At 53.5% G+C, this 12,457-nt stretch overlaps 3 protein-coding genes across 3 annotated transcripts; all 3 read right to left on the bottom strand.

Annotated features, from left to right (window-relative positions):
- Positions 1 to 599: 599 nt before the first annotated feature.
- BO80DRAFT_126389 (uncharacterized protein) lies at positions 600 to 2,696 on the bottom strand. The gene is made up of 2 exons (XM_025713534.1): positions 910 to 2,696; positions 600 to 852 (listed from the first exon to the last, which is right to left on the bottom strand). Exons 1-2 carry the CDS (start codon positions 2,644 to 2,646, stop codon positions 742 to 744), a joined length of 1,848 nt encoding a protein of 615 aa, XP_025573864.1. The 5' UTR covers positions 2,647 to 2,696; the 3' UTR covers positions 600 to 741.
- Positions 2,697 to 2,836: 140 nt separating this feature from the next.
- Positions 2,837 to 4,322, bottom strand: BO80DRAFT_359048 (GDP-Man:Man(1)GlcNAc(2)-PP-dolichol alpha-1,3-mannosyltransferase; the record flags this gene model as incomplete). The annotated part of the gene is made up of 2 exons (XM_025715906.1): positions 2,837 to 3,444; positions 3,512 to 4,322. 2 exons carry the CDS (start codon positions 4,320 to 4,322, stop codon positions 2,837 to 2,839), a joined length of 1,419 nt encoding a protein of 472 aa, XP_025573863.1.
- Positions 4,323 to 5,037: 715 nt separating this feature from the next.
- On the bottom strand, positions 5,038 to 10,609 carry BO80DRAFT_359238 (kinesin family protein; the record flags this gene model as incomplete). Its single annotated transcript, XM_025715922.1, has 5 exons — positions 5,038 to 5,583; positions 5,633 to 9,679; positions 9,739 to 9,914; positions 9,975 to 10,298; positions 10,450 to 10,609. The coding sequence occupies 5 exons, from the start codon at positions 10,607 to 10,609 to the stop codon at positions 5,038 to 5,040; spliced, it is 5,253 nt and encodes a 1,750-aa protein (XP_025573862.1).
- Positions 10,610 to 12,457: the final 1,848 nt, after the last annotated feature.

Genomic DNA, 12,457 nt, shown 5'->3' with positions numbered 1-12,457 from the left:
AGCAATCAATATTGGCCTGATCGACCAGCACCAGATGGTGGAAAGCGATCCCGACAACAACCCACGACGAGCAATTATAATCACCAATTGATCCCGTTGCTTCCATCTCGAGATTATCCTGGTCATTTTGTGCACCAAACTTGCAGCTTCCATGTCTAAGAGGTATTGGGGCTTGGACATCACTTCATCGCTGCCTTCAGGGTTTGCACTTTCCTGTCTCTTGTGCTTCAGTTGAGACCGGAAGGTATGGGACGGTAGCTGAGCCCGCGGTGATTACCGCCATTGGCTGTGTGTATGATGAGAGGTTTGGTATACATTCGGTTGTATATATAACCGGTCAGCCTGTATCAGCTGTATTAGTGGTGGCTAGGTTGGAGGTTAGAGATCTCGAGCCGAGCCCCTTGGAGATGGCAGATGCCAAGGAATGGAGGCATCTGGATCGATCTGGGTGTTCCTGATGATGAGGAGGAGAAGCGGAATACAGGAGAGAAGGCCTTTAAGTAGACTCAAGTTCGTTAGTATGAAGTTGCATCTCAAGGAGGCATTATCCGTATGTAACTCTGCAATCTCCGATGTTGATCATAGTATAACCCTCTATACTCCGTACCAATGACATGTACCAATATACTCCAGTCAACTCCCTTCTCCGCAGCATGAAGATGCCAAGAAAGTATGCAAAATACCGATATCCACGGCCAACTCCAATAATCATAGACGGACAATCCCCTCCATGGAGGTCAACTAAACTTCAGTAGACGATGGGTCCAATCCCATAAACACTTTGTATAAGCGCCGGCTTGCAGCAGGCCCAATACGCGAGTCCGTGAGAGCGCCGTTTTTATTCGCCGATTTCTGCAGACAAGTCAGTCCACAACAACAACATACCAATTACACTGAATCATAACTCACCTTAACATCTTCCAACAACCCCAGTCCGTCTTTTCTCATTGCATTTACCAAATCCATAGCACTTGGATATCGTGTTGCAATACCGTACGCCATCGACGCGGTAACCCGGTTCACCTCCTGTAGCATCTTTATAAAGGTATCGGATCGATTCTCGCCAGGCTTGACCTGTCCACCATCCATACAGAAAGCTGAGTCATTCAAATCCATACGTTCACGGCGGTATGGCACGGTGGAAATGTGCTCGGTGAAATTCTTGATCCATTCAGCAGACTCCATCGGACTAGTGGTGTGGTGAATAAGACAGCCGTGGGTGATCTGTAAATCGAGAAGGGCGTCTTCGATCGTGTCATCACCGACAGGTGGTGTTTCCGATTGTTGCTGTTTCTTGCGGGACGGACGAGTTGAGGTTTCTTCATATTGTTGACGCACGGCAGCTTGGTAGGCTCGGTTGCGGGAATTGTTGTTCTTGCGCATCAAGGCTGTCAGGCCTTCGATGAGGTATATCGGGGTACACTTAGGATAGGCAGACTTGAGCTGTTTGACATGGTCGCTTACGGAGTTGCTTGCTGCAGCTGAGGCACTGGCCATGCTGACGAAGTCCAGGGCCGTGATCAGACACAGCACATAATCCTCTTCGTCGCGGATGTGAAGTGCGCACGGCTCCCAATGCCCGAGGGACTCATTATATGTAGCGCGGACCTTGCGACGCCATTTGACGGTGTTGGGAATGGGACTAGAGAAGAATGAGAGATCCACCTTGATAAGGCGCATGTATTCGGCTGTTGCGTTGCCGACGCTGCTATGTTTGAAAGTATCGGCGAGATCAATCAGCATTTCAGTTGTGGATTCTTTCTTGTCCACCTTCAGTTTATTGACCTCGGCAATATCAGCTGCGAGTTGCTTCTCGCGAGCCTTCTCTTCCTTGGCTTTCTGTTTGCGTTCCTTTTCCAATTGTTTATCGCGTTCTCGCTGTGCCTTGGCTTCCTCTCGTGCTCTAGCTTTGGCTTCCTTTTCTTCGGTTGTCATTTTTGTGGTCCTGCGCTGGGGCTTCCGTGGAGAGGGAATTTCCTCGACTTCAATATCGTCGTGTTCCTTTTGCTTGCGACCTCGCGTCGTCTTGGATATTGGCCCGTCATTGCTTGCTTTGGGGCGATCATCGAGACTCGCTAGTATAGTTGCAGTCCTGCTAGAGAAAGCCGTCGATTCAATTCTCTTTGACACATTCAGTAAGTCGTCGATGTCCGGAAATTCAGGCAGGTCGCTGAAATCTTGGATTGCCTCCCTCCGACTTCGAGTGTTGCCGATAGCGTTGTTGTCTCCATCATCGATTTCGATCGCATTCCCAGCACGCGAGCTTATCCCTCGTCTAACCGGCGTTTTGGTAGGCTCTGGTGCGGAGGAGGTAAATATGATGGGGTCTGATTCTTCGTTCCAGGCCGGAGGTTTGGGAAGGGCGGGGCCGTCCGAAGAGAGGATTATATCGTCATCGGAGAAGAGAAACAGAGGATTCTTAGGAGGAAGCGGTACATCTCTCGGGGGCGTGATTTCATGGCTTAAGCGGCGTCGTTTCGCGGGTTGCTCGACATCCTGGTAGGCTGCGATATCGATCTCATCGGAGAAGATCGACTCCGCGGGTAAAGCGGCCGGATGTGAATGAGCTCGCCGGATGGAGAGCTGCTCACGTCTTTCTGCGGGTGGCGGAGGGGTCGAGGAGAGGAGACTGATGATTTCTGGCATGTTGCCCAAGACTCCAAAAGCCAGCCCAATCTGGGTGTTTTGGAACTGCACAGCAACGGAGAGTTGATAAAGCACGTGTCGCGACGCCACCGCGTCAAGGCGCGTGGTCACGTGTGTTTATCTTATAGATTGGCGACAAATGATCACAGTAAGTCGAATATATTACACGCAAAAGGGTATTGTCTAAGAATCAAAACAGCCTCAAAAGCAATGCAACCGCTAGGGAAAGCACCGCCCCCACCAATGCAAGCAAGATCACAATCTGCTGGAAGCCATGGAACGGCCGTTTCTCCCGGCTGAGCATCTCCTCGATCTCCTGCTCGAGCTTCTCACCCATGGCCGTGAGGGAAAACTCTTGCTCCACGCGCTTTTTGGCTGCCACAGACATCCGGTTCAGCTCTTCCTGCTCCATCCCATACAGCACCTTATCCATCACCGCCGTCCACTCGGCGTCCACCTTGGCATCACGGAGCCAGCCCGTTTCGCCCTCCACGATCGTCTCCAACGGCCCCCCAGTATTCGACGCAAGCACCGGGACTCCCGCGCGCATCGCCTCAACCGGCACAATACCAAAGTGTTCGTTAATCGGTGTGTAAAGGAGCAGCTTCGCTTGCAGCAAAAGGGTATCCCGGAAGGCAGTCGGCACAGACAACAGGAAGAGCACGTCGATGGAATCGGGGATCGAAAGCGCCGAAATAACTGTCTTGGACGTCGCCGTCTGCAGACCCAACCCAGTCGCCAATTCGTCCAGGTCCCGATGATACTGCACATTCTCCTGAACGCGATTATCATACCCACCTACCCAGTAACCGATTAGCAACGCATCATCACCCAACAGCACCCAACAAGCACAGGGAACACTCACCAGCAACAACCAACCTGGTCCCCCTCCTCTTCTCCTCCCCAAGACCATGATACGCGCGAATTGCCAGCGCTAGATCCTTCTTCCTCTCAAACCGATTCACACTCAGAAGAATCTTCTTCCCACCCCACAACTTCTCCCCCTCATCACCATCCCCACCCCCACCACCAGCCGCCGTATCAACACACGGATAAACCACACTCAACTCCCCCAACTTCTCCCTCCCAAAAACCCCCGTAACCACTCCCCTCGTAAACCTCGAATTCGCAACCACCTTATCCGACGCACTCATCGCCCACCCCTCAAACCAATCAAACGGATACCGATACACCCCTTTCACAACCTGCAACAACGATCCCCCCTCATCGCGCCTCGCCAACAACTGATCCGGAAAATGACAATAAAACAACGTCCGCTGTCTCTTCCCCCCACCGAACGATTTCAAAAACGGCACGCAAGCAGGAACCTGATCCACGATGAATATCTCCTCCTCTCCATCTGCCGTTGTAGTATTCGTGCCAATCTCCCTCAACAAATCAACCGTTAAATGCAGCTGGCGCAATATAGCCATCAGGACGTAGAATCGCCCGCCCACGTGCGCGGGAAAGATGGTATTTCCCCGTACTCGAACATCGAGGGTGCCGTCGCGCGCTTCTTCGAAACAGTGCGATTTGTCGCGGTGCGAGGTGTACACGGTGACGGGGTGACCGCGGGATTGGAGCGCGAGGGCCACGTCGATGATCAGTCGTTCCGCGCCGCCGATGCCGAGATCGGGGTGGATGATGGTGATTTTGGCGGGTTTGGCGGTCGGCATGGTGCTTTTTTTCCGGAAGGTATATTGACAATAAGAGAGAGGCGCTTTGTGAGAGGTTAGGTGAGAACCTTTGGCTTGGAGAGGATTGGGGAGCGCATTGGTGGCTTGGTTGGAGTGTAGGTGTTAAAGACGAAAGAGACACGCGGCCGGTTGACATTGCGTCATGTGATGCCCGTCCCGACTCGGCCAGCAGGTGACAACGTTTCTACGATGCGCTTTCAATAAGTGATGTGATGATGTCAGATACTCTCACTATAGTTCTTAAATGCATCAATTGCTGTCTAGGTAATCCGTATATGGATAAGCAAAGTTGGCGGGAAAGCATAATTCTACGTCCCGGCCAAGATAACAAGTTCATACCGACAATTCTAAACGAAGCAAAAAGTAAGCTGGCTGCCCATGCTAGATGCCTGCAAAGTGGTCTGAAACACATCAAGGTAGAGCGAGTATGGTCAGGGTAGTCAGAATGTACAATCACGGGCCATACTTGAGGTCATAAAATCAGAATTCATCAGGCGGGGTAGAAGTAAAGGCCAAGATGCACGAGAAAGCCGTGAAGGAAATGAAGGAAATACACACAAGAGAATCGAAAGGGAGGTATCAACGGGGCAAGGGGAATCGACGTCGAGTTCATAATACAAGGTGACTAAACATCGTAGCAAAAGGGCATGAAACAAATCGAGACAACGGACCCGCGGATGTTGCGTGGTCGGGTTTAGAAGCAGTTGAGGGTGCTCTTCTTCTTCTTCTTATTGAGCGCATTCATGCGCTCCTCAAGTTGCGCGCGGGCGGCTTCAGCCTCCCGACGAGCATTTCTTTCCTCTTCGACGGCCTGTAACGACAGGCGCTGGGAGGCGCGCTCCTTGCGGAGCGTGGTCATCTCTTCTTCTAGCTCGCGTGCCTTCTTCTTCCAGGCATCACAGTCCGACTTGACCTTGTTGCTCTGCGCCTCGAGATCCCCGAGGGCTTCTTCCAGGGTCGCCGTGAGCTGTTTCTCGGCGTTGAGGTGCTTCTCGATGGTACGAATGCGGGCCTCCTGGTCCTCGACGATCTGCGTGTTTGCCAGGTCCTTGCTAGTGTGGCGCGAACTGGGAGGGGAGATGCTGCCGGTGCCGTTGGCGGCGGAAGCGATGGACGGCAGAGGAGGCAGGGGAATCGCGGGAGGAGGGGAAGGAAGAGAGGTTGCCGACGAGCTCTTACGGAGATTGGACGTGATCGAGCTGCTGCGATCATGCGAGCTGTCCTGGTTCTTAATCTGAAGCTGCAAGGCCGTTAGTGGTGACAATAGCGGTGTTCAGCATAACACTTACCTCGAGCTGCTCGATCCGCAGGCGATACGTTTCGATATCCTTCTCGTAAGTCGCAATCTTCACCTTGGCATCCTCCAGAGCCTGGTCGCGCTCCTGTTGAATGACAGAAAGACGGTTGTGGTGTTGATCGAAGCTATTGGTAATCTGTTCCTCGAGCTCCTCCACTAAGCGGACGCTCTTCTCCTTCTCGGCCTGGACCTCCGCGATGATCGCATCCTTCTTCTTGACCTGTTCTTCCTTCTGCAGCAGAGTATCCTCGAGTGTGGCAACCAACAGAGCCAGTTCGTTCACCTTGGCTTCTTTGGTGGAGTTGCTCTTCAAGAGTTCGTCCAGGCGGCCATCATCCGATCCCTTAGTCTCAAGCTGCTTGCGGAGATCCTCATTCGCATCCATGAGCTCGGCGTACTTGTCGGAGAAATACTGCTTCTGCGTCAAAACCTCCTGGATCTGGTCTGCCATATTGTCGGCGGTAACATTGGAGTTGAGAAGGTTGGAGACCATAGTGAGCATCTTCGTCAGCTCGTCCCGCGACTCGACGATCTCCGATCTTAAAGTCTTCATAGCCTCGTCATGCTCCGAGTTAACCGCAGTGAAATGCGATTCATACCCAGCCTGCGCCGCAGCCGTGGCCCGGGCTTCCAGCTCAGTCAATTCTTGCTTGTGGGACTCCTGCAAGGACTCCAGGTCCTTCTTATACGAGTCAGCAAGTGACTTGTGGGCCTCGATCTCTTTCTCCAGCTCAACCACATGGGACTGGTGCACTTCAACTGCATTGCTATCGTTATCCTTAGCGGCGAGGATGTCGGCCAGCTGTTGCTGGGCTTCGTTGTACGATTTTTCAAGAGACGCAATTTTCTCGAGATGGGCTGCAGAAGTCGCCTTGTGTTCGTCGATAACATGGTGCAGCTTGGCAACAAGCTCCTCCTGCTCTGCCCGTTCAGCCTCCAACTCGCGAGCAGCAGCCTCCTTGGATGCAGATGCTTCACCGGCAGCTTCTTGTTCGGAGCGCATGGCATCGACGGAGGCCAAGGCACTGTCAAGATCGGCCAATGTCGCGCTCAGCTGCTGTTCGGACGACTGGAGAGATTCAAGGGCGTTCTGGTGTTTGCTCTTCAAATCCGTCACTTCGCCCGCTAGAGCAATGATCTTCCGATCCTGCTCTTCAGCGCCTGCATCTTGGGCCTTAGCAGCTGCTTCCTGGCTCTTGAGCAGACTCTTCAACTCTTCGATCTCAGCGAGAAGCTGCTTCTCTCTCGTGTCGTGGGCTTCCTTCATCTCATTGATGATGTTCTCCTGCTGCACCACTTGGTCACGCAGCTGAGAGACCAGTCCCATGTCGACCGAAGGTGCACCTCCCTGCAAGCTGGACCTCTCGCGCGTCAGTCCGGAGATGATGGTGGATTTCACTTCCATCTCCTTCTTGACGCTCATATTTTCGGCTTCCAGGGACTGAATTCGCTCCATGCGGTTGTGTAGCTCGTGCATAGCCGAGTCGAGGTGCACTTCGAAGTTCTGCATCGTATCGGGGCGACTGTCGAATTCCTCAACTGCAATATTACGCAAGGCGGCGAGGGAGCGGTGAGCCCGATCGACAGTGCCTATCAAACTTTGGCTTGTCTTTCTTCGGATCACAGGGGACTTGAAGCCTGGCGTGGTCGGCGGTGAAGCACTCTTCGATCGCTGCAGTTCAGCCTTGAGTGTCTCGATGAGGCTGAGAGTTCCCTCATGCTCCGATTGCAATTGGGCATACTTCTGCGACATGATACTAACGCCTTCCTGATGTTCCGAGAGCAGCCGGCGCATCTGCTCGACCTCTAGGGCCTTCGCCTCGTCCAGCGCCCGAGTATCAACGGTGTTCTGTGAAACCTCATTATTACTCAGATCAGATGACACGTGCGAAGACGCAGGCTCCCCGGCCGAGGATAACTCCGAAGAGAGTGATGGCGAGGACGACAGTTGTTCTCCATCGTTCAAGCCGGGGGCCTTCGCATCCTCTAAAAAAGACACCGGACGAGAAGGGGCGTTTGCGGAGAGGTGGTCCTGAACATTTGAGGCCGGATGGCGCGCTTCGTCTTCTGCATCCCGCTGGAGCTCCGCAAGGGCTTTCATAGCCTCCTCATACTTGGCCTCGAGGGCTTCGTACTCAGTCATGGTAGACTCGTGCTGCATCCGCAAATCGAAAAGCTCCTGCGTAACAGTCTCGAGCTTATCAGCAACAACATTAGATTGAGTCGGACTAGAGGCTCGACTCTCGACGACACCGTTCACTTTGGGCTCCAGGCTGTCGGTAGCTGATTCCAGTGCCTTCAGATCAGTCTCATCCGTTTCAGCACCTGGTACTGCTCCCACGGATGCCTCCTTTTCAGTCTCCGAGACCGGTTCAGCCAGACCCTCGTCAGACTCGGGAATGGCAGTTTCAACTGCCTCGGTCAGAACATCGAGCGAGAGAGACGTTGCGCGTGTGCGGGGGTTGTAGGCACCCTTGACGGGAACTGGCGTATGAGCCTCGAATTCTTCGTCAGACTGGTCCCTCTGGGTGCCGTTCTGCTGGACGTGGTCGAGCTCATACAGCAGGTTATCGAGCTTCCCTAGGCTCCGCTGGCGCTCAATGACATGCTCCATGCGTTCCATCTCCCGTTGCATCAGTTCCATGTCTTGATCTGCTTCCGCCAGACGCTCCTCTAGTGTAGAGATGTAGTCTTCGCAGTTCGCTTCACTTTCACGGGCACGACTCAGTTCTTTACGCAGTTCCGACACAATGGCCGCTTGCTTTTCTTCACCAGTGGACTGGCCGTCGAGTCGCGACTCCAGCTCATGCAGGTAGGTTTCTGTGCTGTTCTCGCGATCTAGGAGCTTCTGAATGCGAGACTGCAGTTGGGAGTTGACGGTTTCAACGTAGGCGCATTTGGTCTCGCGTTCTAGAAGCGTGCTTTCTGTTACAGACAGAGAGGATCTGGTGTTGGACAGCGATGACTCGAGACTCTGGATGGTCTTCTCGTACTCAAGGACGACCTGTTCGATCGACTCCGCAAATGACTGCGACCGCTTGAGTCTCTCGACGGAGCTCTTCCCGACTAGGCTGGCCACATCCTCAGGGTCTGTCTCACCAGCTTGTTCGGAGCCCCTGGCGATCTCTGAGATTAATTTTGCGTGACGCTGGCTAAGCGCATTGTAACTCTCCTGAACGTCAAGGAGCTGGTTCTGGATCTCAAGTTCCCTCTCATTCTGCCGCTCCGCCCGGTCTTGTGGGGCGGCACTTCGACGGCCGTTCTCTTCTGCGTTACGGAGCTGTTGACGCAAGAAAGCGACTTCGGCTTTCAATCGCTCGATGACTGCGTGTTTGTCGCTTTCGTCGGCAATTTGTTGAATGCGAGGTTTGCTCTGGATCGCTCGGGCTCGCTGCGCGTATTGAACCGTGTTGACAGTTTCGCTGAGATGGAACTCTGCAGGGTTAACACAAGCGATCATGTACGTATAGGCATTCCCACCCAGCGAATCCTGGAGCAGACGGGTGAGCTTCGAGTCGCGATAGGAAACGTGAGCCCCGGCCTGACGAGAGGAAAGCTGTGATATGACCTTGCCTAATGCGGCAAGACCGGCGTTGATCGAAATACCCTCTCTGGCCCGTTCTCCAGATGCCCCGGTGTTTTTCAATCTTTCACTTCCGGCCAAATCAACGAAATGCAGCTTGCTATCCACCATGACGGAGGCGTCAGATCCGGACAACATCTCCACTGGCATCGACATCCGCTTATCCTTGGGCGTCGGGGACATGACCCCATTGGCTGACTTCCGTTGAACGAGGTTAAGGCTAAATACGGCGTGCGATCGAGAAGACTTGGCGTTGATGGCGGTAGAATCGGTCTGCCGGATAGAGGAGCCGAAGCTCAGAGCGCCCATCAAGTCCTCGATTGAGTTGATGTTCACCTGGTGTAAGCCAGTGAGAATAATGCGGCCTTTCGCATCTTCGCGGATCGTGACCGTACCACGGTCGCTCTGAGGTGTCGAATCGGGGACGAGGAGATCTCTCAAGTGTTCATTATAAATCTAAAATCGTCAGTATTTTCTAGTCGCGCGCAGTGATATGCCATGTTCATGTCTCATACTTCAACGTAAGTGGCTTTCAACTGCCAATTCTTCTCCGCGCTGGCCTTTCCGAAACTGGAGGTGGAGCTGATGGAATATCGAGAGGGGGTACGAAGGCCCGTACCGCTGTTGCGATTCGGTTTCGGTGGCCCCTCTAGTTTCTCGAAGAGAAGTTGGGCAGCGCGGGGAATAATTCCTGTGTCCGTCAGCAGCTGCACCAAAACACGTACACTTGTCGTGGGATGAGAGAACCAACCCATAGATCTCGGGTCATGTTGTTCGCTAGGACCGGAAGTTCCCATCGTATAAGACTTTCCCGCGCCGGACTGGCCATAGGCCAGGATGGAGACGTTGTACCCCTGTAAGAACGAGCTCACACTATCGCTGAGGTAGTCCCAAACACCGTCCTGGTCGACCGTCTCGGCGAACACTCGATCAAAGACGAACAGTTTCCGGCCCTGAGGAACATCGATGGCAACACTGGTTGGGTTCATGACGTGCACCATCGGGCGCTGAAACCGTTGGGGAACCAATTCGTACCCTGGGTCGTCTGGCTTCAGCGGCGGGCGCACACGGACGGCTATAAAATTGATTAGCATGCAGACCAACAATGATCCCTTGCACGTGGGCCGTTTGGAGTGCCGAGAGAAGCGGTATCCGCAATAATGCATGCAAGCCAGTTCTCCCCCGAACGGTCGCACACCGTGCACGCCGTGAAGGTCACAACGCACCAACTTTGACCGCAGTCTTGCCATCCTCATCCGATGCCCGACTTCCTCCGCCATGTTTACTACTCATGCTCAAGCGACTGTTGCTTCTGGGTGTACGCATGATGCCGCTAAAGGGGCGCTGGGGCGCATCCGTTGGTGATTCAGGCTGGGAGCCCGTCATGGCCCTTTATATGATTGATTCCACACCAGGAAAAAACTGGTTGGGCCAAGAGATCGACGAGTTGCGGACAGGAGTGGATGATTGGTCAGAGATCAGAGGCGGTCGTCATCAGTAATGGATCAGTGCTCCAGGAGTGCAAATGTTCACACTCTGTGGTGTCCTTCGGTTATTAGGATTATTATTTATTTGAGGGGGTTCGTCGCGTGAGTTGGCGGCCTGCGGCACTCTGCGACGTCAAAGCGGTCTCTAACCTGCAGGGTCGATGAAGCGGATGGTTCCTGGCGAACGAGACTATTGATTAGAAAAGTGGACAAAAGGCGGGAAAGGCAGCGAACAGGTGAAAGAAAAAAAAAAGGATAGTTACAGGAAAGCGTCCCAACAACGGTGAGAACAAAGGAGCCAACAGAGGTGACTGGGAGAGACACTGAGGAGGGAGAGCAAGCAACCGCACCAGCACCCACCACGGAGGAACTAAAGCGACGGCAGAAGGAGTGACAGGATGAGAGGAGCTCCAGGCCGGTAGAAAGGTAGGTAGATAGGACTCCTAGGGTCCGAGAAAACACCCAGGCGGGAAAAGCTGTCGCGGAGAAGAAGATGGAAGAACTCCTGAGCGGCGAGCAAAGTTAATTGGTGGCATCAAGGTTGAAGCGAACCGGGATGGGGCTGGGCTGGGGCGTTGGACCGAGTCGGCCGCTGGACTGCGGTGGACGGTGGACGGTGCACTGTGGAAAGTGGAAGGTGGAAAAGGAGGGCCGGCCAGCAACGGCGGCGCGGTAAATCATGGCCTAGAGAGGGGTTCATTTGAAGGCACGGGGACCGATCTTGAAAGTTGAAACAGCCATAAAAAGCAGCCGGGTAAAAATAGCAAACGCGAAGCCCGTGGTTCCTGTCCATCTCCCACGGCCGATCCAGTCAACTAGATACTTACATCGGACTAGGTCCAGACTGCATGACACCCACAGCAAGCTGAAGAACAATTGTCAGGCACAGGAATGCCAGGGACGACTATAAACTATGGAGATGGCCCTCAGGCACAGGCCGACTGTCCGGATTCCGGTATGGCGGTTACGACGCCAGGGGGGAAACCCACTCTCCAGGCCAAACCCACCCGCCACCAGCCCAGCGTTCGGGGTCCAGAACACACCACACCAGTTTCTATCTACTGCATCGTCGTCCCTTGATTTCACGCCTCGGACTCTCTGATCGTGCGACATTGCGATCGGTGGCAATTTGATAGACCGCAAAAGCAAACATATCGGCTTCCAAATCAGCCCCATCCATTTGACACTGAACTGCGCTGCGACTCGCGGGCAGTTCCCGTATTGCCGACCGGGCTGTTCCACGGGTCGCGGCGGATGGATGCAATTCAGGAACCGAACGGAGTCGGAGTGCCACCCTTCACCACATGGTTGATGAACTCCATTCTTCGGTCGGGTGGGTGGTTCTTGTCAGCTTTGAATGTTTCAGAGTTGCTCAGAATCGGCTGGAGGCTGGATGCCAAACTTCAACTTATTCACTGCTCGTCTGTTTGCGTGAAAATTCAATTAGCCAGATTGCGAAGCATTAACCCCAGAGCAGGAAAAAAAGAAAAGAGAAAGTGCAAAGAAATCAATAAAATATTCAATCTAACATGTAAACGCAGAGAACCCCGAAAAAAGAAACTAAGAAACCCCCAAACAGCAAAGCGTAGACCAAGCGACCAGGCTGAGTACCTAACCTTAACCCATCATCTCGTCGACACCTGCAATCAAGCGGGAAGCGGCATCCCCCATCACTTCCTTCCAGCCCCCTGACGCCAGTGTCAGATGTTTTACCTTGGAGATTAAACTACTGGAGACCGTCAAAAGT

The sequence above is a fragment of the Aspergillus ibericus genome (assembly GCF_003184845.1).
Source record: "Aspergillus ibericus CBS 121593 unplaced genomic scaffold BO80scaffold_28, whole genome shotgun sequence".
Classification (NCBI taxonomy): Eukaryota; Fungi; Ascomycota; class Eurotiomycetes; order Eurotiales; family Aspergillaceae; genus Aspergillus; species Aspergillus ibericus.
This window is presented reverse-complemented; position numbering and strand designations above follow the sequence as displayed.

Bases quoted from the DNA above. Each gene is read 5' to 3' on its own strand.
- BO80DRAFT_126389 (XM_025713534.1), bottom strand. From the start codon at position 2,646: ATGCCAGAAATCATCAGTCTCCTCTCCTCGACCCCTCCGCCACCCGCA. The intron at 853-909 runs GTGAGTTATGAT...ACTTGTCTGCAG, and splicing joins GGTTGTTGGAAGATGTTAAG to AAATCGGCGAATAAAAACGG.